Source organism: Marmota monax, unplaced genomic scaffold, assembly GCF_021218885.2.
Source record: "Marmota monax isolate L192 unplaced genomic scaffold, Marmota_monax_Labrador192_F-V1.1 WCK01_AAM20220418_F8-fsc00003, whole genome shotgun sequence".
Lineage (NCBI taxonomy): Eukaryota > Metazoa > Chordata > Mammalia > Rodentia > Sciuridae > Marmota > Marmota monax.
Window position 1 is genome coordinate 9,964,476 of NW_026694084.1, and position 24,044 is coordinate 9,988,519.

The 24,044-nt window shown below is 39.6% G+C and overlaps 1 protein-coding gene across 3 annotated transcripts in view; it reads left to right on the plus strand.

The window, feature by feature from the left end:
* Nucleotides 1–24,044, plus strand: part of Grhl2 (grainyhead like transcription factor 2) — a 148,214-nt gene that overhangs the window by 77,895 nt on the left and 46,275 nt on the right. For all 3 annotated transcript variants that reach the window (XM_046464789.2, XM_046464790.2, XM_046464791.2), the window contains exon 8: nt 10,730–10,824. In XM_046464789.2, coding sequence (XP_046320745.1) covers nt 10,730–10,824 — 95 coding nt within the window. The remainder of the gene's footprint in view (nt 1–10,729; nt 10,825–24,044) is intronic.

Consider the following 24,044-nt stretch of genomic DNA (forward strand, 5'->3'; position numbering starts at 1 on the left):
AAATTAAATCTCTCTAAGTCACATGAACTGATGGGAAGAGTTTAATTTCAAGCCTATCCAAGTTGATTAGATTCAAAGCTATAAGCCATGATTCATGTACACATGTATGTATAGACACATGCATGTGCATTTGAGTGCCTACACATAAGGTATGAACCATGTGGAATTACATTTGTGGGTGAAAACAGCATTCTTTTAAAAAATGAAATCAAATAATATTAAAAATACTAGCATACATGAAATATAATGGATTACAATGTAAAATGTTTTTCTTATTTTAAATTTTCATTCAATAAAATTCAAAATCTTTAACATTGGCCTATATAATTCCTCCTCTAGAAAAACAGAGAGTAAAGCAAACACAAATAAAATACTGGGTTCGCTTAAGGAGCAAATCCCCAAAGAGATGTCATCTTAGATGATCTCTGTGAGGGTATTATTAATAATAAGTCATGGAGAGTGCATAGTAATAATGCTATTGATTATGACAGCTTTAATAATATCGAAGCCTTGTTCTCTGATAGTTGTGTATTATGAACTCACAATTTCAGTTTCCATTATTTTTCTGGATTATTTACGAAAAAGTGCTCATTTGAAAGATTATATGTCACAGAAGTCAAAAGTTCCAGCTTTGTGTATAGAAAGAACTTTGTAGGTTCCAATCCCAGCTGAGTCTCTTATAAACTGCTGTGGTTTGAGCATGTCCCCCAAGAGTCCATGTTGGAAACTTAATCCTCCAATTCGTATGTGAATAATATTTGGAGGTAGGGCCTTTGGGAGGTAACTAAGATTAGGTAAGATCCTGAGAGTGGGAACCCCTGATGCATGGGTGACTTTAAAAGAAGGGTCACCTGAGCCAACACGTATGCTCTGTCTTACCATGAGATCCCGTGTGCTGTGTCTTAAATTAGCAAGAAAGTTCTCACCAGATACCAGCCCCAAGCTCTTGGACTTCCCAGTCTCTAGCACTATGAGCTAAATAATCCTCTATTCTTTGTAATTTTTCCATTCAGTGGTCTTCAGTGGTAACAAACAAAAACAAACAAGATACAAACTGTGGGGGAAGGGAGGTACTGAAAGTATCTGCTTATTTTCTATTTTAGGTAGTGGGGGAAAAAAAAAGAAGAAGAAGAAGAAACTGAGTTGTCCCTGGTAATGTTTGTGAAGTGTGTATATTTAGAACAGGGCCTATTACATACTTAGCCCTCAAAAAAATGGTATCCATTTTGTTTGGCTCGTGGACCAGGACCAAACAATGGAAATGCATTTAGGGCTTCTCAAATGTCAGCCCACTAAAGGACGCCCAGGTTATCTCTGGTTTATAGTGCTTTAACATTATAAGAAAATAACAAGGGCTGGGGATGTGGCTCAAGTGGTAGCGCACTCGCCTGGCATGCGTGTGGTCCGGGTTCGATCCTCAGCAGCACATACAAACAAAGATGTTGAGTCTGCTGAAAACTGAAAAATAAATATTAAAAAAAAAATTCTCTCTCTCTCTCTCTTAAAAAAAATAACAAGCTCTTTAGCAAGTTCTTGTGAGTCGCTCAGGTTTTAAAAAGCTGTTTCTTCAATTTTGAAAAAACAAAACATAACAAAAATCTTGGAACCCACTTAGATTAGGGTTTTAGGGTTTATTTATTTCACTTATTTCGAGTCAGAGAGACTGCTCCTCAGATGACCCTCTAGTTGGTGTTTGAGGACAGGCAGGTTCGAGTTAAGTGGGGCCAGGATTGTTCCCATCATCCGCTATGGACAAGCAGCTTCTGTTCTCTTAGATATTGTTCCTGTTTTGTCAATGAGGAAATACAAGTTCAGAGAGGTTTGGTTAACTCCCTGAAGGTCCACAGGGTTTGGCGAGAAAAGGACAGAAAACTAAATCTAGGTGTGTGTTTGCACTGCCGATATACTTCTCCCTTTGGCTGCCACCCTGTAGATGGACTTGTGGCACTATGACCCCAAATACCTAAACAGGTTTTCAGCATTTTTTTAAAAAAACATCTGCATTGTACACACTGAATTGGCAATGGTGCTCGGAGCCATTTCCAGCATTCCAGCATCGTTATTTTACTAGTCCAGGCAGAATCCATACCTTTCAGAAGAGAAGCAATTTTTATATTAATTACATCACTCCTTTTAATCTCCAACAATATATACAAAATAATTAAAAGGGGCAGTTATAATTTACCATGAAGCTTAATTAGGGTAAAGAAACTAGCATTTCCTTTGACAGCATTCCAGCATCATTCTTGCTTATACAATCAGTTAGAAGAAAACCCAGTCTTCAAAAGTCTGAATTGACAGACCTATTAACAAACCACTGACTACATACAAAAGATAAAAAATAAAAAGATAACAAAAGGATTCTCTATCATCCCTCCTGTAACAATTAAAATAGAATTGAATCCAATAATTCCTGTTCAGAATCTAACTTGCCAGAAATATGCATGGTGAACCTTGCACTCGCGTGAGCTTAGCAGCCTTTTTATGAAACAGTGTAAAGTTCTTCAGCTTTTTCCAACCCTGGTTTTCTTAGGATAGCTGCCTTTTTTTTTTTTTAAGGTACTCGGGATTGAACTTGAGGGCATTCAACCACTGAGCCTCATCCCCAGCCCTATTTTGTATTTTATTTAAAGACAGGGTCTCACTGGGTGGCTTAGTGCCTCACTATTTGCTGAGGCTGACTTTGAACTCTTGATCCTCCTGTCTCAGCCTCCTGAGCCGCTGGGATTACAGGTGTGTGCTGGCTAGGACTGACTTTTTAACTTTTCTCTCAATCTTCATGTGCTAGCAGAATGTGGAGATATCTTCTTGTTTGCTCCACCTACACGGCTGATCCAACCCTGCCCTCCTTTGTCAAGGAATTTGCAGTGGTCCAAAAATGCACTCTCTCTCTGCCTCATGAACTTGGTTTTTCTCAGTGCTTCTTCACAACTCAGTTGCATTGAAGGTCATGCTGTGGTGCCAATATCTGATGACAATTTATTGTTTAATTTGCAAGCTAAATATTGACAGTGGTTTACAGTATGGCCTTTGGCATCAAACAGACTGGATTCAGAGCACAAATTGGCTTGTTACCAGCTATGTGATTTTCCACAAGCAGTTTAACTTGAGGAGAGTACAGACTCTCATGGAGTGGTTGGAAGGGTTGGATGAGAACAATGGCCTCATGTTGGCAAAAGGCTTGACACAGGCTTGGGATGGGCAATTAAGTTCTCTTGATTGGGATACTTTTTATTCCAAGATCATTAACATTTTAATGCCAGGAGATGAAAATGCCTTTATCTGAGGGAATGGGCATTTCTGGATGGCATGTCAGGCATGAGGATGAACACATCTTGGAGTGGGTAGTGCCTGAGTCTCCCTGTGTAAGTGATTGTCTGGTCCTCTGTATATGGTGTTTGTGTTTATCAAGAGAGAAAGCTTTTGGAGAAGAACAATCTGTCACAGGAACTTCATTAATGACAGATATGGTGCTTTCTAAGACTACATTTGGAATGAACCAAACATACCCAAAGGATCCAGTCTTTTTTTTTTTTTCACCATAGAACTAAATTTGCCAAAATGTAGAACCATTGTTACCCAAATTGTGATCCCCCCAATAAGCAGCAGTGGCCCTGCCTGGGAACTTGCTAGAAATACACATTCTTGGCCATATTCCAGATAAACTGAATCAGAATCTTTAGGGTGGCTCAGACATCTGAATTTTACAAGTCCTGCAAGTGATCCTGATGTACCCCAACATTGAGAAGCATTGTTAGAGAGTACTTGTTATACACAAGCCTGTCAACTCTGGGAATCCAAAAACACCCATTCTACTTTGGTGTCCACCTAACAGGCCCTAGAGAATATGCATAGCTGTGCATTCCTGTACTCTAACATATCAGGAGCACAGCCTTGGATATGACTGAGAGATTTGGGTCCTATCTCAGGATGACATTAACAATGAGATCAATTTTATTCTTGCTTTATTAGACATACTCCTATGTCTATGGTTTCATTCTTTTTGATACTTCAGGTTGGGTGTATATGGTGTAAATTACCATGACTATTAGTCATATTAAGAACTATCTTCATCCCTTACTCTCCTTATTTTTTTTTTTTTTTGAATGGGAAAAAAGCATTAGAGAAAATAAAAATCAAGAACTCATTGAGATGTGGTAATAACAACATTGTAAGAGTTCATTTATTTCCCACGCTTCAATGTCTGCCTAGAATACAGTATTTAGACTACTGTGATGGAGGCTAAATCAAGGACATAGGTATATAGCTAATGTCGACATAGACTCCCAAATGCTTCCATGTGTCACTTTTCCAACCTCATACTTCCTTCTAACATTGATACAAATTTTATGAAGATGTATTTTTCTGTACAGTGCAGATCAAAGCACAGCTTTAAAGAAGTGAGGTGAAAGAAGGAAGGCCTGTGAGTGAAGAGAGCAATCACAACTTAAGGGCGGGCTGGGTGACATGAAATCTGTCACACCATTTATTGCCAGAGTTGATCTGGTGATCTTGCTGAACAGGCTGGTGTGTATAAGAACTACCTTCTTAAGTCAGTTGGCATAATTTTTTAAAAAAAAATTGTTGTGGTCAATAATAATTTTCTTTCATCATACTTTTTTTTAGAAACTCCTAAGTCAATTTCCTGTTTATATTCTCATCTTCACCAAATAGATATTGGTATTATGTTTACAAACTGGTGTATCAAAATGTAGTTTTAAATATTGCCTCATTACATTTTTAGGGAAACTTGATTCAAATTTTAATATGTTCACATTTCCATGCATTATAATTCTTTTCAAATGGGGTGATTATTTTTTAACCTATAGTGGCCCTTATGCAAGAGCAAGCCATTCACTCCAATCATAATTCTTAGTTATGGGAAGGAATCTCATGAAGGACATTGAATGGTGACACTCAAAAATGATATATATATCCATGTCCCAACTCCCAGAGCTTGTACATAAGACCTCATTTTAGAAAAAGGTATATAATTATATCTTTGTAGATATAATTAGTTAAGAAACTTAAGATGAGATCATCCAAAATCCAATGACTGGTCCTTAGAAGAGAAGAGAAGGAGGAATGCACACAGCGATGCAGAAGAGAACACCTTGTGGCGGACTCAGTGACAGGCAGCACAACAAGGAGCATGAACCTTGCTGGCCACCATCAGAAGTTAGAGAGGCACACACACAGCAGATTATCCTTCAGGGCCTCCAGAAGGAACCAACACTCCTGACACCTTTATTTCAAGCATCTGGCTTCCAGAACTAAGTGAAAATCCTTTTCTGTTGTTTTGGCCATTTGTGGTGGACGCTCTAGGAAACTAATAGAGCAGCAGGACCTTCTACTGGTTGCAACTATCAACATTTGCAAAATTGGGGCTTGAATAACTTTCATGAGGAAATTAGTCAAGGACAGCTTACCACCGGGTTGCTGAGTTCCTATTCCTACCCCATAGGTCATAAAACCCGAAGTAAACGACACTTATCAAAGGATATGAGCACAGCTTCCAGAAACAGGAGACGCAGCTCTTTACAGTCTCTTCCCTCCATGAACTGTCTGACCCTCTGCAGACACTAGAAATGAAGGGTAGAGAAGAACAGACGGTTCCCATTTAAGGCTTCAGAGAAGTATATGATGTTCGTCTCTTGGTTATATTTTCTGTGTTTAGAACATCTGTGGATCCATCCACACATTCTTTAGTTCAACAAATTTATTGGGTGCATCTTAAACATATGATGTTACGCTCTGAGAAAGCAGCAGTATTTCAGATCATTTCTTTGGCCTGTAAATTGCTAATAAAAGTGCTGGTGAAAAATGGTAAACAAATAAATGAAGTACTTGCACATGCTGTGAGGGAAATAAACAAGGTAATAAAACCAGTAAAACATAGTCTTACCCGCCCTTTTGTTTTTGGCATTAAAAGCATATTAAAGATATTTGTCTAATTGTCTTGTTCATTTATGTATTTACTGATTTATATTCTGGCTCCTTCTGGACTGAAAGAGCCACACTGTTGGGGACCTAGTCTTGTTTTCTGCTGTTCCTCCATCTGAGGACAACACCTGGAAGCCAGGGGCTCGTCCTGAGCATTTGTTACAAACGTTGATTGACGAAGAGAGGGGATCTCTGCCTGATTGAGGGACCTAGTAAGGGTTTTGTTTTTGTTTTTATTACACTTGTTTCTGAAAATGTTTTTCCTTTTTCAGGTGACACATTTAAAAAATTTTTTTATCATGTTGGTTCTTCTTAGTTATACATGATAATAGAATCCATTTTAATAAAATTATACAAGCATAGGATATATTTTATTCTAATTAGGACCCCATTCTTGTGGGTGGGCACCATGGTGGGGTTCGCTTAGGTATTTTCATATGTGTTCATAGGAAAATTATGTTAGATTTATTCCACTGTCTTTCCTATTCCTATCCCCACCTCCCTTCCTTTCCGTTCCCCTTTCTCTAATCTACGAACTTCTCTTCTTCCCTTTCTTGCCCTTGATTGTGGTTTAGCTTCCACATATCAGCAAAAGCATTTGACCTTTGTTTTTAGGGATTGGCCTATTTCTCTTAGCGTGTTGTTGTCTAGATCCATCCATTTACCAGCAAATGTCATAGTTATTCTTCAGTGACACATTCTTCATTGTAGAAAATTTTCAGTGAGAGAAGCTATGAAAAAATAAAGCCCTATAACCCAACAAATAGCTTGTGACATCTAGAATATGTGTTTGACCTAAGCACCTTGGTTTGTCTTAGTGTCTAGATATGACATTTGCTTTCGTATTTACAGTTGACCTATAAACTGTTTTTAAAAATGCTGATTAAAAACTCAAACAAAATTGTAACACAATCTTTTAAGCCAGCTATAAAGAATCCAGGAATGCAATTTCTTATTCAAATTCAGTGCTCTATTTCTCTCTTCATAATTTTAAGAGATTGTTGGCCAATCAAAAGCACAGGTGTGCATTTAAAACCATCTCGTATAAAGTCATAAACGCCTTAATCTAAATTTGTAGAATACAAAATTGTTTTTCTTTGCTTTTTGTTTTCTCTTTTAGCTTTAAATATTTATTTTAAAGTCAGTAAGAAAATTTGAATATCCTAAGAGATAAAAAATGTGCAAAGAATAAAACTGGAAACAGTTATATAAATGAATACATTTTAAAAACAAAGAGAAAGAATAAAAAGAAATACCAACAGCCAGAAACCAAATGAAAACTATTCAACCTCTTTAGCAATCAAGGAATTATCGATTAAAATAATAAGGTGGCAGGTTTTGCATGTCAATTTAGAAAGATACGTGTGAGGAAAAAAGAACTGTTATTGTGAATATTAACTGTTTCAACCTTTTCAGGAACAATTTGACAAAATCAATTAGTCCTAAAAATATATTGCTCTTTGGCCTATTACTTTCACTTCTGAGAATATATCTTCGCTTTTGTTATTTATTTATTTATTTATCAATCCAGGAGATTGAACCTAAGGTGCTCAACCTCTGAGTTACACCCCCAGACCCTGGGAATATATCTTAATAAAATATAATTAAGTACATATAAAATTTTAGCTGTAAAGATAATTAAATGAAATGGTATTTGAGATAGCAAAGTGCTATGTTATCTAATGACCAACAAGAGCAAAATAAAGTTGTGCCACAAGATCTAATGTGATGGTACTTAGCCCTTAACAGTGATTTTTTTCCCAATATTTTAATTTTTTTCTTATTAGTTATTCATGATAGTAGAATGTGTTTTGTCATACATATATGGAGTATAACTTCTCATTCTTCTGGTTGTACATGATGTAGAATTACATTGGTCATGTAATCAGATATGCACATAGAAAAGTATGTCTGATTCATTCTGCTATCTTTCCTATTTCCATCCTCCCTCCCTTCCCTTCATTCCCATTTGTCTAATACAAAGTATTTCTATTCTACTCTACCCCCACTCCCCCCTTATTGTGAGTTAGCATCGGCATATCAGAGAAAACATTCGGTCTTTTGTGTTTTGGGATTGACTTATTTCACTTAGCATGATACTCTCCAGTTCCATCCATTTACTGGCAAATGCATAATTTCATTTCTCTTTATGGCTGAATAATATTCCATTGTGTATATATACCACGCTTTTGTATCCATTCATCTGTTGAAGGGCCCCTAGGATGGTTCCACGGGTTAGCTATTGTGAATTGAGCAGCTATAAACATTGATGTGGCTCTATTATTGTAGTATGCTGAGTTTTAGTCCTTTGGGTATAAGCCAAAGAATAAAATAACTAAGTCAAATGGTGGTTCCATTTCAAGTTTTCTGACGAATTTCCATACGGCTATCATAGTGGTTGCACCAATGTATGAGTGCACCCGTAATGTATGAGTGTACCTTTTTTTCTCACATCCTCACCAACATTTATTGTTGCTTGTATTCTTGATAATGGTCATTCTGACTGGAGTGAGAGGAAATCTCAGTGTAGTCTTAATTTGCATTTCTCTAATTGCTAGAGATGCCTCAACAGTACTTTTACACCAGTTTATTAACATGGGAATACGCTAAAGATGTGCTAAGTATCAACAATGGCTACGAGTTAATTAAAAAATAATTGTAGAAATATTACGTATTCTGAGAAAGGGAGAAAGAGAGGAAAGATAAAATGTACACAGATGTATTTAAAGGTGGTTATTGTGAATGAGTACATTGTGGTTGCTTTTAAGTATTTTTGTTATTTGTTCATAGCTTCTGATTTTTTTTATGGGGAACACTCATGCTTTTATAATTTGTTCGTGTACTTTGTTTAAAATGTAAAGATATAGCTGAGCACGGGGGCACATGCCTGTAATCCCAGCAGTTCCGGGGGCTGAGGCAGGAGGATTGCAAATTCAAAGCTAGCCTCAGTAACTTAGCAAGACACTGTCTCAAAATTAAAACAATTTTAAAAGGACTGGGGTATGTAGCTTAGTGGTAAAGTGTAAAGTGCCCCTGGGTTCAATCCGGAAGGAAGGGAGGGAGGGAGGGAGGGAGGAAGGAAGGAAGGATGGAAGGAAGGAAGGAAGGAGAAAGGAGGAAGGGAGGGAGGGATGGAGGAAGGGAGGGAAGGAAGGAAGGAGTAAATCTATGTAGTTTTTCTAGGGGAGGTGATTAGGAATACGGCCAAATAACAGGAGTGAGCAGTTTACACAAGGAGACACTCAGTTGGCTAGCCTGTATGTGAGGACCTGCCTGGACCCATAAAAAGAAATTCAAATATAACATCAAGGGGATTCCACTCTACACCCATCAGATTAGCTAAAAAAAGGGAAAGAGAATTTTGAGGTTAAATTGTGAGGTTAGATTGGCCAACCTATTTTGGAGAGAGTCTGGAAGGTCATTCTGGAGAGCACAGTTGGTGGGTTTTTTTGAAGTTAACTATCAATTCAGTTTCCAGGAATAAGGACTTCCATTGCAGTGTTGTCTGCGAGAGCAGAGACTAGTGAAGGGTGCATCTCTGGAGAGAGGGGATAAATAAACCGTGCTGATGGTTGCCATATTGTTCTTTGCAGCCACAGTTAGAAATAGTCTTGCAATGTGGTTGGTTCTGAAGAGGTCCAAAGTGAGAGTTGTGACCTAAGATACAGGGTGCCTGGTTAAATTTGTGTTTTGATAAAAGCAAACAGGGTTTTTTTTAGGATAAGTATGTCCGAAATATTTGCCAAACCTGGCAGCCTTAGCCATAGCATAACACAACTTATCAACAATTAAGTTACAAGCAAGTCAACCTAACATGTTTCATAAGAATGCGTATCAAGCACTTTGATAGCTTTTGTATTTATAAGGGAGGTTAATGGGGATGATTTCTTCTTCTTTTTTTTTTTTTTGGAACCAGGAATTGAACTCAGGGACACCACTGAGCCACATTTCACCCCTTTTTGGTAGTTTATTTAGAGACAGAGTCTCACTGAGTTGCTGAGTGCCTCACTTAGCTGCTGAGGCTAGTTTTGAACTCGCAATCCTCCTGCCTCAGCCTCCCGAGCCACTGGGATTTACAGGCATGTGCCACTGCACTCAGCAGGATGATTTCTCTACATAAGTAAAGAGATTTCTTTCTTTATATAAGTAAAGAAATACAGTAAGAGAAAGCCTTGAATGGTCAGCCGTTGATTGTGAACTGGGTATTAGAAACTCAACTCTCTATACCTGAGCCTGGAAGGTGTTTTCCCTTGGACTGGGGATGCAGCTCAGTTGTAGTCTTTGTGCTTAGCATGTATGAGGCCCTGGGTTTGATCCTGTGTATCAAAAACAAACAAACAAAAAACAAGTTTTGAACATTCAACTTTTCTGCAATTTCTTTGCTAACATAAGTGACAGTACCTAACTGATATACAGAATATTCTGTTTTAAAAAATATTTCTATGGAATACTCTGGCATTTCTAGCAAATTTAAGTGGTAGGAAAGAATACAGGCAGAATCAGGAGAGAAAAACACCTAAATAATTTAAACCCAGTAAAAAATCAAACTGATAAATCAGATAAGGGCATTGCTTCACTTAGATTTTCTCTTTTAATAGAGAAGCATGCTTATGTTCTTATTTACATGGGTAAATATTAACCAAAGAATACCAGTAAGCACCTATCCTTAACTGTTGCCATAGAGATGGCCAGAAAAATTGACAAACTTTAAATTTCCCCATTGGAAAACACATACCACCAAGTAATTTTTACTCTTTTGAAAACTTTTTCTTTTTCACTCTTACAGCTGATTACAAAGAGAGCTTCAATACGATTGGCAACATTGAAGAGATCGCCTATAATGCTGTTTCCTTTACCTGGGATGTGAACGAAGAGGCAAAGGTGAGTGAATTCTTAGCGTTGGTTGGTTCATCGGTTCATGCTTTTCAATTCACACGCCAGCCCTCAGCAGAAGATTCTTTTTCTAAATGCTGTACAGGTAGCTTCCTATTAACTTGAGCCAGAAAAAAAAGGAAATGAACCTATTGTCTTTTTCTCCAAGGTCACACATTTTCAGTTATATACTGCTCAGTGCTGATTTTGGGGTGAGGGGAGATGAGGGGGTTTGTCTCTGCTCTGTCATAGGTGGTGATGAGTCAAGCTGACATCCCTCTCAGGTCCTTCAGGCCACACGCTCCATCTGAGAACTCGGAGCTAAGGAAGGTAGTCCAGAAAACCTTTCCTCCCTGCACTGCAGAACCCTCAAACCCCATCTCAGGCTTTTCCATGCAGCCTCCCAAGGCAAGGCAGAGCCCAGAGCTAATGTCTTTGGCTGGGAAAGGGAGGGGCAGAAGCCGGACGGCAGGGCTGTGAGCTTCACGACTGGGTAACGCCCCCACCGTGAATTTGAACCACTTCTTTTGCTGGCTGTTTGACCTTTGTCTGTTCCTCTGGGGACCAGTGTGGTTAAGAAGCACAAGGGTAACACCTTGGCAGCCAGAGGTACACCAAGGACAGATGCCCACCATTGCCTATTGTGGACAAGAAAGCAAACATATGGAAGTTTGCTTTCGAGCCCCAAGTCTCTGATTTTAGGAGAGCTCCAAACAGTTCTGCCAAGCCCACTCCTCTCTGAGTGTCTTAGCTTCTGATCCTTTATCCTTATTTTGTACTTAAGGGAAGGTTCCGGATGAAATCTAAGCGTGTTTTCTGCTTCAATTCTGTACCACCCAGGTGAGCGTTAGAAGACTTTGTCTTCAAACTCACGAGAAGGTCAATGTCAACAACTCCTGTCAATGCCGTATTGTCCTCGGGCAGGGGCAGGCTGGATGAGAAAGGAAACTCGCTGGGAGTTTGCAGCATGACTTCTAGAGGAAGATGAATTGCTCAGTGTCCCATGTCACTCATGAGGAAAACAATGTAATTGAAATTGGCTTTAGGCTCAAGAAAGGTGACCCAAATGGGCACATAGTGACAGAATATCAGCATAGCCTTGAGAATCTTCCAGGGGATCAGGGCCTCCCAGGGAAGGAAGCAGACCTTGCACGGACAAGATCAGGTGCCACCCTGAAGTGCAGGGAGAGTGGGTATGTGAGGCCCGTGGCCCCTGCACTGGAGGTTCCCATGTGCTCTCTGCACTGCACTAACATCCTTGGCTGCCTGAGCACCATTTTTCCTGCCCCTCCCAGTCCCAAGAACTCCACCTCTGGCCTTGTGCAGGTCTGTCTGCACCCTCCCTGGCTCCTGTCCAACCCCTACTCACTGCAACAGTGCCTGCCCTTTCTCTTTGTGCCCATTCTCTTGGAAGCTGGATGATGGGACTGGACAACCTGGGGCAGTCTTTGTGATGGCACATCTCCAGAAGGGACTAGAATCCTTAGCAAGTCAATTGAAATTCTCTGGGCCTCCATTCCTGAATTCGAAACAAAATAGACATTTCCAAATGTCTCTGTTATACCAAACATCATGCTGAGGATACAATGCATGGTGATCCAGTGCTCTGGGGAGGGAGGCAAGGGAACCACACTGTCTGACGGTGTGAGCCAGGGAAGCAGGGCCATCTCAGGGTCACTGGGGAGACAATGTGATCATGTCACTGCAAGTATTTATCAGTGTTAGAGCAAGCTATAAGTAGGAGCTCTAATCATCACTGTAATTTTCATGATCATGCAATCTGTGATAAGCAGTGCTAGAGGTGAATGTGTTAAGTGTTATGTGTCGGTAGGGACCTTTTAAAGAAAATGCCTAATTTGGAAGGGACAGCTCTAAGGTATACCAGTGAGATAGTTGATTTGGGCCCGAGTTGACCTTTCAGTCCAGTTCACTCCATACCACTCATTGGCCATGTGCAGGAGCTCTTTCTTGTCTAAATGTGTGTTTACACATGTGTACACAAATATACATGTGCATGTTGGTGTGCCTATGTGTGTTGTTCCAGATGGTCAAGTTTAAGTTCACATTTGCTTTGATAAATGACGTTGAAGGATATTTTATAATGCTCACTGTAGCAAAATTTGTTTTATTTCTTTAATGTCTATTTTAAGTGACTATTGTTTGGTGGTTGTGATTGTATTGGGTCTGGGTTAATCAATAAGTAATAAAAAATAGTTCCTGTTGGTTTTCTCCAAACTATGGAAGGGCCTTTAAAGAAAGCTGTGATAGTTAAATCTACTTTATGAGAGAGGCTGCAGAGCCTAGGGCACTTCTTTAAGATAGTATTGATTTTATAATGAACAAGCTGGAAAAAAAATAGGATGGTGGTTCAAAAAAAGGTTTTTGAACAAAGCCAGCAAACGGTGTCACCTAGGCACAGTGGCACGTGCTGTAATATCAGCTACTCAGGAGACTGCGTGAGGCAGGAGTATCATAAATGTGAGGCCAGCCTGGACAAATTGAGGAGACCCTGTCTCAAAAAATAAAAAGGGCTGGGGAATGGAGCCAGTGATAGAGCACTCCTGGGTTCAATCTGCAGTACCAAGAAAAAATACAAAGTGTCATCTCACAGTGGAATGATTTGTAATTTCCATATTGTAGACTTCTTTTCAGAAGAAGTTATATTTTATTTCAAATTCCTATTGATGACATCCACCCAGAAATCTTTAGGTTTCAGGATCAGGATCACATTCAGTGTCACATGATGCTTTTGGCTTGTGTGGTCAAAGGACACAAACCTGCGATTTCTGCCTTGTGTGGACCACAGAACAAATGTGGGTATATTATACATTTATGTACTTATATTTCAAATTTTAACTTTTTTGTCCACATTTAATAATAAAGAAAAAAATTTAAATCCAGATTCCTAGACTATTTTGGTAATTAAAGATTCTGGCCAGAATATTTGCAAGGAGAGTAACCTTCATGGCACTCATTGGTATTGGCTGTTCTTTATTGCTTTTCTTAGCCTTCTTTTTTCTAGAATTTTCCATGCATGGCCCTGTTGGACATTTGAGTTTTATACTCTATCACGTCACCCCCAAACAACACATTCACAGCTTGGATCTTTGCTGGCTTTCAGTGTTGGGGAAGGTAGTGACACACCAAGGGTGGGGGGGCTTGGTTTAGCCTGTGGCTCAGAGAAAGGGGTGAGGCGCACCACCAGCATTCCCTGGTTCCCTTGCCAGTCCTTAGTGCACCACAGTGAGTGGCAGCAGGCCGAGGCACACTCGTGTCACCATGGTTGGAGGGAGATGCTGCAACATCCTTTGAATGCCTACCAAAAGTTTTCTTTAAAGGCCCTTCCAAAGTCGTAAATATTGACCTCTGAAGGTGTTTAAAGAAACCCCAGAAGTAAGATGGATCCGCATGTGAAGACCCAGCCACAAGCTGGAGGAGATCTGAGTTTTATTGTTGTCATTGTTTTTCTTTGCACAAGGTTTTGTAAACCAATTTGAAGCAGGAAGTGTCAGAAGAGATGCTACACATGTGCTTCCAGAAATAGCAGCATCATATGAGAAAACTGTGCCTTTTTCCAAGGTGATCATGCTGAAGGATAGCTTTTCCTTGGATATTCACATTTTGGTGCCTCTATTTAGAAAAAAAAAAAAAAAAATTCCAATATCTGATACTCTTGCTACATACATTTAATCAAGACCTGGAGATAAGGATCACAGAGTTTTCCAGGGCACACTCTGCTTGTTTCTTCTGTGGCTGACTTACAAGTTATTTCTGTCTCCTCTAGCAGACAGGAAAGGAGGGGACATGAGATGCTAATCATTCAGGTTAATTTAATTATACGAACAGTATCTGCCCAGGGAAGGTGTTAAAAGTATTAGTCACACTGAGGTTTGGGGATTACTCCCAGACTTCCAGGGTGTCAACTGCAGCCTGATTCTGGTGGAACTGCTGTTGCAGGGTTTTTCCACCCAGAACCGGTTTTGCTGGTTGTGCCACAGTGTCTTTCTGCAGGATGACACAAGCAGCCAACTTACTCTCCCACAGGCCTCACTTCTCCCTTGGGGTCTGTGCTGTCCGGAAGTCTAGGTAAGGTGAAAAGTGTCACTGCTATCTAGGTGGGTGTGGCTCTGAGTGTCCACACTTAATAGCCTGGAAACTGGCAGGAGATGGGTGCAGGGCGATGCAATGGAAAGAGTATCTGAAATGGGGTTCAGGTGCCCTGAGTCTAGTCCTGACACTGGAGTAGCTGGCATTTGACCTCCCGTTTCTCCACTTCAGTTTGCTCAGCTCTAAAGTGGCGGGAAGCAGGGAGGAGGGCCCTTCCATGTGATTCTAATGGCAGGACTTGTGTACTACCTTCTGTCATGTGACTCCCATTTACAAGGATGTTTTAATTTTACTTTCTCCCCTTAGTCAAACACAAATACCTGAAACTAGTTTTGATAGTCACTAATCCCCACAATGAGGGATTCCCATGCAAGACTCCACTGAGTTATTGGTGAGCAGTGAGCTCAGAGTGCCAGGAGTGAGCACGGCCTTTCTCCAGCAGTGATGTCATCTCCAGAGCAGGAGTGCTGCCAACCCAGACCACGGGCTTCCCTTTCTCCCAGGTTTCTAAGGAGAGTCTTGAAACCAGGCCTCCATTTTCATCCAATGCTGTTTTCTCTGGTCACAATGATTTCGAGATTACCCAACCCAGTGTGCTGTCACAACCTCTCTTGTGGGACACAGGAGAAAGACATGAGCATTAAGGTGCTACTTAGTGCCTTGTACTGACATTTGAGAGCTGAGTTTCCTTTTTCGTGTCTTTTCACGAGGGCACTATGCTAATTTCCCCCATTTCTATGCTTTGGCCTTCCCATCATTTATAAATTCCTTAGGGTGAAGGAAGCTCCTTTCTATTACTCTTTTTCTTCTAATTGTTCTGCATCCAACCATTCTGGAATGGTCTTAATTCAGTGAAAATCTTTCTCCTCCCTCTCTACCATAATCAAGAAGGCAAACCCACTACCAAGTCTTTTTGCTATACCTGTGCCTTTATGAGAAACCTGTCATATGATTTGATAATAAGAAATTGTTTCTGTGGGTCACTCTTTTCTGCTCTCTAGTATCCTATGTGACGTCCTATGGGACGAGGTCCACCATGCTTTCCTTTCCCCCTTCCTATTGAGCTGCTGGGAGATTGGCTTGTCCTGCCCTTCCCTTAGTTAGATCATTGAAGAACATTCTTTCTGTATTTGGAAGCTAGGAGAGGACTTTTCAGACAAGAAGTTATTGTCATTCTATAGAGGGCCAAAGACATAAATAAGGCATATATTTTCATCTCTATTAACAAATTTTTGTGGCAAGATTGGGGTTGGGCAGACTGAGACTTGGTTGGGGTTGGATGAGGATCAGAGAGGTTAAGAGATGTCATATGTAATAGTCCTTTCATCTCAGATTCTGATTCCTTTCTATAAGGACCTTTGATATCCCAGACATTACAAGATTAGGCAGAAGTAAAGGTGGATCCCTTTAAATCCAGAGCCCATGTTGTAAGCATCCCAACAGAAGGGAATCTGCTTTTTTTTGTCTTTAGACCAAATCTTGCTATGATTTTCCTCCTCCAACAAATCTTTAGGTTACAAATTCTTTGTGTCGAAAAAGAAAGAAAATAAACGGTCAGTGTCACTTCCATGAACAAAGCAGTTCAATCAGGTCACCCTGCTTTTACTACCTGCCCTGTGCTCATACCTTGCTACCCCAGGCCCAGTAAAGATAGTTTGCTGGTCCAACTATTCAAACACCCAGAATTCTTCCTATCTGTGTCTTTTGTTGCCCTGATACTTTCCCTGTTCATATCATACATGTCATTGACCAGAATGGACATGGGAGTGAGGACTAAAGAAGCCTTGCCCTCTTCAGGTGAGTGAATATGTGTGTGTGTGTGTGTGTGTGTGTGTGTGTTAATTGGCCTCAAACTATGGAATTCCCTTGCATAATTATTCCCTCACTCTGCATTAACTAAAGATCAGTTCTAGTATTGTGACTCTGAGATGTACCAGTGATTCTTCTTCCTATCTTTGCACATTTATTCGCCATTTCCTCCATATATTTTTTCTGTTATGAATAGTGGAGACTGTTTCTTATTTTTCTTATTCATTTTTTGCAAAACCTGGCAAGAAGCATAGCATTTAAAAATCTGAAGCAAGAAAGAGTATTTTTGTCAGAGAGGATAAGGTTGCAGAAGACACCCGCTGACTATCAGCTCTATGTGCTTTGTGATTTAAGAAATTCAATAAACAAATACTCACACTAACCCAACTAGTGAATTGGAAGTGAATATCACATGTAAGCCAATACTCATTTTGTAGATAGATTCTTCTAACTTTGGGTCCTATGGGATGCTTTAAATGAATTGGATTTGCAAAAGAAATTTATGTGTAGTTTTTGAAGCTTTAGGAAAATGCAAGGTGGGAGTTGGGGTGGGCATGTTGATGTTTCCTCTGGGCCCCATTTCCCTTAAGAGTTTCTTAATTATTACCTAGTGTCTGATTTTGCTTTAATATCAAAACAATGGAATTTAAGAACTGAGACTGAGGAATGGAAACATGAATGCTAAGATGAGTTGGCTGACTGAGAAGGAAAATACAAGTGAAGACTGAGGGTAGAAAATTCTCCCATCCTAATGGGAAAGACAGTAGAATGAATCAGACATAACTTTCCTATGTTCATATATAACTACACAACCAGTATAACTCTATATCATGTACAACCATAAGAATGGAAAGTTATACTCCATGTATATATGATATGTCAAAATTCATTCTACTGACATGTATACCTAAAAAGAACAAATAAAAAAAAATTTTTAAAAAGTCCTCCTATCCTTAAGGAAGACAGTGAAATTGATTTAGTACCCTTGCATTACTCTGCAGCTGCCCTAGACTTAAGCATGCATTTGGTGCGGCCTAACTCGTGGTGACTACACAGTGACAGCAGCTGCCTTACTTCTTATTGTGAGACATAACTGGAGCTGTTGTACAGGGTGACTTACTCTTTCCATTGGAAGTCAGGTGTCTTTCTTTTTTCACTGTATGAGTTGACCCTTTCTCTTCCCAGTGCCATCTTCTCAAAGTGCAGCTGGTGGTCAGCAAGGTAGCCTTACTTTTTGCTCCATGAGCTGCTATTGGCAGGAAAAATAGTTTCCCTCGACTTATTATCCCCATTTTACTAGCTTAGAGACAGGATGATAGAAATAGCAGGACTATGATCATAGCCTATGAAAAGGTGGTAAATTGAAGAAAATATGTGCATTCTAATCTTCTTGTACATTGCAAATAATTCAATCTCAGAGAAAAATAAGATCATGCTAATCAAAAGGCTGGCTTGAAATTCACTATCATGGTGAATCTATTATGTTGTTCCAAATTTGCTATTTATCTTCCTTCCTACTTTTTTTTCTGGGTCTTTTTTTCAGCATTTTTTTTTTTTGGTCTAAAACATTTAATTAATTTTTATTGTGTCCCCACTAAATGCCAATCAGAATACTTTTGAATATTTGTGATATTTTGATGAATCATGTCTCCAAAAGGATGCTCTGAAATGGACAATATTCTTTCTCTGTTGAACTTTGTGTCAGGACACCAGGGGAGAAGAGAAGTTGTATGAATATGGATATTTAGCCTACAAAAAGAAAACCCAGGGATTGCCCAAAGGAGACCATACTCCTGAGGGACCCATTGCTTCATGACCTTGCTTAACCCTCTCAAAACATGATGCCTTTGCCTGGAAAGTTCTATTTCTGCTTACAAGACAGTCCAGGATGAAATAGGGTTCATAGATACTAACAATCAAAAAAAATTATTGCCTAAGTTGGCCTGATTTTTAATAGGTCGCCTTATAGAAGGTTAAATAATATTATAGGTCACATTCTGTGGTTTTCAAAAGTAAAGATAGGGTTGGGGGAAGCTCCTGGGAGGAGTCCTGAAATATTGAGTTACACACTGCAGAGCTGGGCAAATGGCAGTTTTATGTGTTTGCTGGGGCGTGGTGTGGGTGAAGGAAACTTTAAAAGGGAAAGGTAAACATTTGCTGGAGTCTTTGGTATTGAACTTAAACAAAGCCAGGCCTTTGTTCCAGTTTTATATGGTAATGGATGGCAGGAAAAACTATAAAGCTGGAGTTAATTCATTTATAAAAGGAATAATCTTTGGAAGGCATCTCACTGAAGATATTAATGATTTGATCTTTTGTTAGAATGTGGAGTATCCATGGTTTCTGGCCTGAATTCTACTCAGGGCTCTGTAACTAACAGGTATGAACTGCTGTATTGTGCAGAAAATTAGACTATAGACTTGGGTTTCATAAAATGATGGTGTGTGCTTGTGTGCACAATGACTAATATTTGTTCGGTAATTACTATACACCAGGCATTCTGCCAGGCACTTTATATACGTTATGCAATATTCATGCTTTTAAGTAGGTAGGATTTTTCATTTAACTAATGAGGAATTTAAAGTTCAGACAGCTTAGCTACCTTTCCTAACATAGTGCAGCTAATGTATAATAGAGGTGGAATTCCAACCCTGGGCTCTCCGGTTCTGAAGCATGTGCTCTTCCCACCATGCTTTTTTGATACTGGGAAAATCTAGCAGTGTTATCTCTTCCACTAACTAACTCTGACAAGGTACAGACATTCCTTGGAAGCAGCATGCCCACTTGTCCATGAGGCACTAACCCAGAAGAGGGGAAATTTGTGGACAAGTAGGCCCGGTAGAGCCCCTGCTCTCAAGCCATGTTAGGGCTAGACCCAGAACTGAGACATGGATGTAAATAACTGTAATGTGAGGTAGAAAGGGACAACAACTGATGGAGGGAAAATACTAGAAGAGTTCTAGAGACATAAGTTCAATTTATCTTAAATTTTTTGGTCTACTTTTTATTTGAAAAATATATGATAAATGTATCAACACCCTACATCTAGATCAACTCATTGTTAGTATTTTGCCATATTTGCTTTCCCCTGCCCCCTCCAATTTCATCACTTCTATACTTCAGCACATCCAGATGTTCCCTTTCTGTGGAATTAGGAAAGACATGAGGAAGGCTGCATCATGAAAGCTGTGTCTTAGGGGTCAGATAGAATTGAATCATTGGAAGTTGGAAGAAGGAACATGCCTGGTGGGAGAATGGGGTGGCCAAAGATGCAGAGGCTAGAAACAATGAAGAGCAGGGGATTGTGGAGCTCAGGAGAGAAGTTAGACTTGCTTGTTCAGAGGGGTTGATAGAAGTCAGGACAAATGAGAAAGGATGAGACTGGTGGAGAGAATTGGAGGATGGGCAAAAGAGGGTCACAATCTGGGCTTCAGATATCTTGCATTTAGAGGAATAGAAGAAAACGAACCAGAGAAGGAAAGATGGTGAGTAAAGAGAGTAGAGGGAAAGAAGAAAAGAGAAAAGAGGAGGAAGATGAGACGGGTGAGGAAGTCAAATGCTTCAGCGTGGGGGTTTTCAGAGTTTGGTTCTCAACAAGCAGCATCAGCAGCAACTTAGTAAGTTGTTAGAAATGCGAAAACTAGGGTCTCCCACCCAGGCCTGCTGAGTTGGAAACTTTGGGGGCTTGCCTATAACATAGATGTTGGGGGCTGTGGCTGCAGCTGTCTGCTGTACTTGGCCTCAGTGATAGACACTTAGGCTCAGCAGTATGTTGTTTGATTGCAGTACAATCCCTATATAGTCCCCTCCTGTTCTGCCTTCCAGGCTCTTTTTTATCCTCCCAAATAAAAACCCTGCTTACCCATTGTCTGCTTTCTTTGCTATTTTCAGAGTCAGCATGTACTTTCCTCCCTTCTGTATGTCTCCTATCTCAAGACTCCTGCAGGAAATCTTCCCTGGCTGCCTTATTCTCTTTTAAGTCCTTACAGCAAGTGTAGTCTGGATCATCTTACTTAACAGCTAATTATATACATTCCACCTCGGTGACTAGAACAGTGTGTGAACAGTGCTCTTTTCCTTAAGGGCAGGACCTTGCCATAGGGACATTCTTTATTTCACATGGCATCCACATACAGCATCTTCCATAGGATGGATGGACGGATGCTTAGATAGATAATCATAGTCATGCCAACTACATAGTTGATGCTCAACTTACGTTTGTAGGTAACTAGTTACATAGGTAAGTCGGTAGGTAGGTAGATAACATTTCCAGAGAAATCTGATCAGAGCACTTAACTGTATTATCTTGACAACTTCAGCTACTCATATCAGTCTCAGCTCTCAGGAGGTATTACTTAGGAAAACAAGAGCATAGATAAAGGGGGAATTCACATTTAGAAAAATAATTTATGTTCCCTTAATTCATAAATAAATATTTATTGGTTAACTACTGTGAGCCTGGTGCATTAGAGTTAGCTTCATGGAGCAAGCAGATAATAAATGCCAAAAAAAATGCACAACATAAATTCAAATAATGCTAAGTGTTATAAAGAAAACAGGAAAGAAAAATTTGATAGAGTACACCACTGGTCATGGACTGAGGGTGTTGGGAGGAGGAGAGAGGCTACTTGTGTGGGGTGTCACTCTTTCTGAAGAGTTGCCATTGGACTGAAATGTGAATGAGATGGAACTGGCAGTGTGGTGATCTACAGGGACAGCAGAGGAGGCAGAGGAACAGCAGATGTCAGAGGCTCTGTAACAGAACACACTTGGCATGCTCTGGACACAAAAACCTGAGTACTGGCATTATGAAATCATGGTAGAATATTTAAGTACATCAGGTGTGCATCTGTGTGTGTGCTCAGATTTGCAGGAGAAGACAATGAAATATATTTTCAGAAAAAAAGATAAAATAAAGAAATAGATTAATCATTTCCTAAAAGTGTTGTGTAACTGGAAGTTTCAAGAGATCTAGGAAATTTTAGATTTTCAACTGAATAGCAAGTCCCCTGAGAGCAGGCAGTCTGTCCTGTCATTCTGTCTCCACCTTGCCACAAAATGCCAGTGTGCCAGCAAAGACACTTAATAACTGTGTGACGAATTCCTGCCTGAAATAAATGAATCAGTGCCCCAGAAGGACATTTCCACATTTTAATAAGTCCATGTTTAGTCATTTAGTCTATTGTCTGCCTCAATTGAGCATTTTCATTCAAGAGTGATCTTATCAAAATGGGGAAAAAATGATGAAATTTAAGAAAATTATCTACAAGGTCTTTCATAATACAAAGAACCAACAAACGAACAGGGTAGTAGAAAAACTGGCAATTGTACACATATGTGCATATAGTTTGTGGAAGGGGAATGTTAAATAATTTTAAAAATTATGTTAAAATTATTATTTCTTGATGTGTACCTGTAATTTGGAGGTCAATGCATAGCAATCTCTTGGAAAAAGTCTCTTTAGAATTCCAGTCATTAACAAATAAGGATCTTTTTAAGTCTTTAACTCATAAAGACTTTTAAAAATGCAATTTTTTTAAAGAGAGAGAGAATTTTTTAATATTTATTTTTTAGTTTTCGGTGGACACAACATCTTTATTTTATTTTTATGTGGTGCTGAGGATCGAACCCAGCGACCCGCGCATGCCAGGCGAGCACGCTACCGCTTGAGCCACATCCCCAGCCCCAAAATGTAATTGATTAAAGAGGCAGATAAACACATTACATAAAATCATGGGTGTTGTGATTTTTTTTTTTTAAATCTCAAATTGCTTTCCAAATCAATCAAAGGTAGAACCACTTATTTTAATGGAAAGCCCTCAGAAAATCTCGGGAGTTAATAATCAAGTTAATGTATGAATTCTAAAGCTCATTTATTTGTATTTATTTTAATAAATCTTTCTACCCACAGTGCACAGCTGAGATTTATTGAGTCCTCATCTTTCTGAGTAGGAACTACAAAATGAGAATAGGCATTCATATGTAACAAATGATTTTATTAAAAAATGTCCAGTGTCATGAGACTGCCACTTTTTAGGAAAGGTCTTGGTACAATTCAGAAATAATGTATCTGAATCAATCTTTGAGCCCATGACAAAAATAAAATTGTATCTATTATCCACTTGAATACACCCGATTTAATTCATTTTTCTATTCAATGTGCTATTAGAATTGTAGAGTGAAAAGTAACTGAGATTTTGATAATATTATGTGAACATATCTGTAGCATTCATAACTTGGGTGACAGATCAATTATTTATGACATTTGTCTGCTCTTTACATAATCGGTATTCCCATTGAAGTCAAAAAGAACTCTGTGTGCTTGACATTTGGGCGAACATTTGGTGGATGAAATCATGCCTTTTCCTTAGGCCTCTCCAGTACAAGTGCTTTGTAGATAAAGATTTCAGCTTTGTTCAAGAAATTAGCTCTCACATTTGCCTGCTATGCATGGAACTGGGACATGATTGGGATTGCAAAATAAAACAATGTAATGCTCATCTGTTCCCAGGCAAGGTTTTAGTTAATGTCCTTCCCAACCCTTAGCTGCAGCCCTTCAGTTAAAGTTCAACCATTTGGGTTTTGAGTGCAGCACAGTGAGACTGTGACTGATGCCATCAGGCACTGAAACTGCACTTTCCACTGGCGGGAGCCAGGCAAGAGGAGAGCAGCGCCAACCCTGTTATAAAATCCCTGCCTGTTAGGATCACACCCAACACAATGTAGCAGAGAAGCAGAGTCTCCTGTTGTTTACTTGTTGGGAAATCAGGATGCCTCGAGTCAAAGGGAGCCCATTAGGCCTTGAACCAAGGACTTTTCTCTATTAAGAGAAACTGCTTCAAGTGTCTCCCTGTGGAGTCTAGTCTGTGGTAGCCTGTGTGACCGTTAAAGACCATCTCTACTGCATAACTGATTTTTATAGGCCCTCTAAGGAGGATTTAGTCTATTTATATTGCCAATAACCATCTGTGATTTCAGTGAATTTGTCTACTTAAGTGGCCCTTGTAAACAGTCACGATCCATCACTCTAGCTCTCTTAGTTGAGACTTGGAGCTGATAAAACCACAATGAATACTTCTTGCTGCATGACAGAGTATATATCCACCATGAGTGATGCATCGTTAAATCGGTGAGCCAACCATGAAATCTAATCACTTAGGAAATATTCTTCAGAACGCTTTCTCCTCTGGCTTCTGTAGAACTAGGCAGGCTTTTTAAAGGAACACACACACACACACACACACACACACACGTCTGGGTTACTCCTGGAGCTCTAGGAAACATTTTCTGGACTGAGGGCCATGTGGATTACA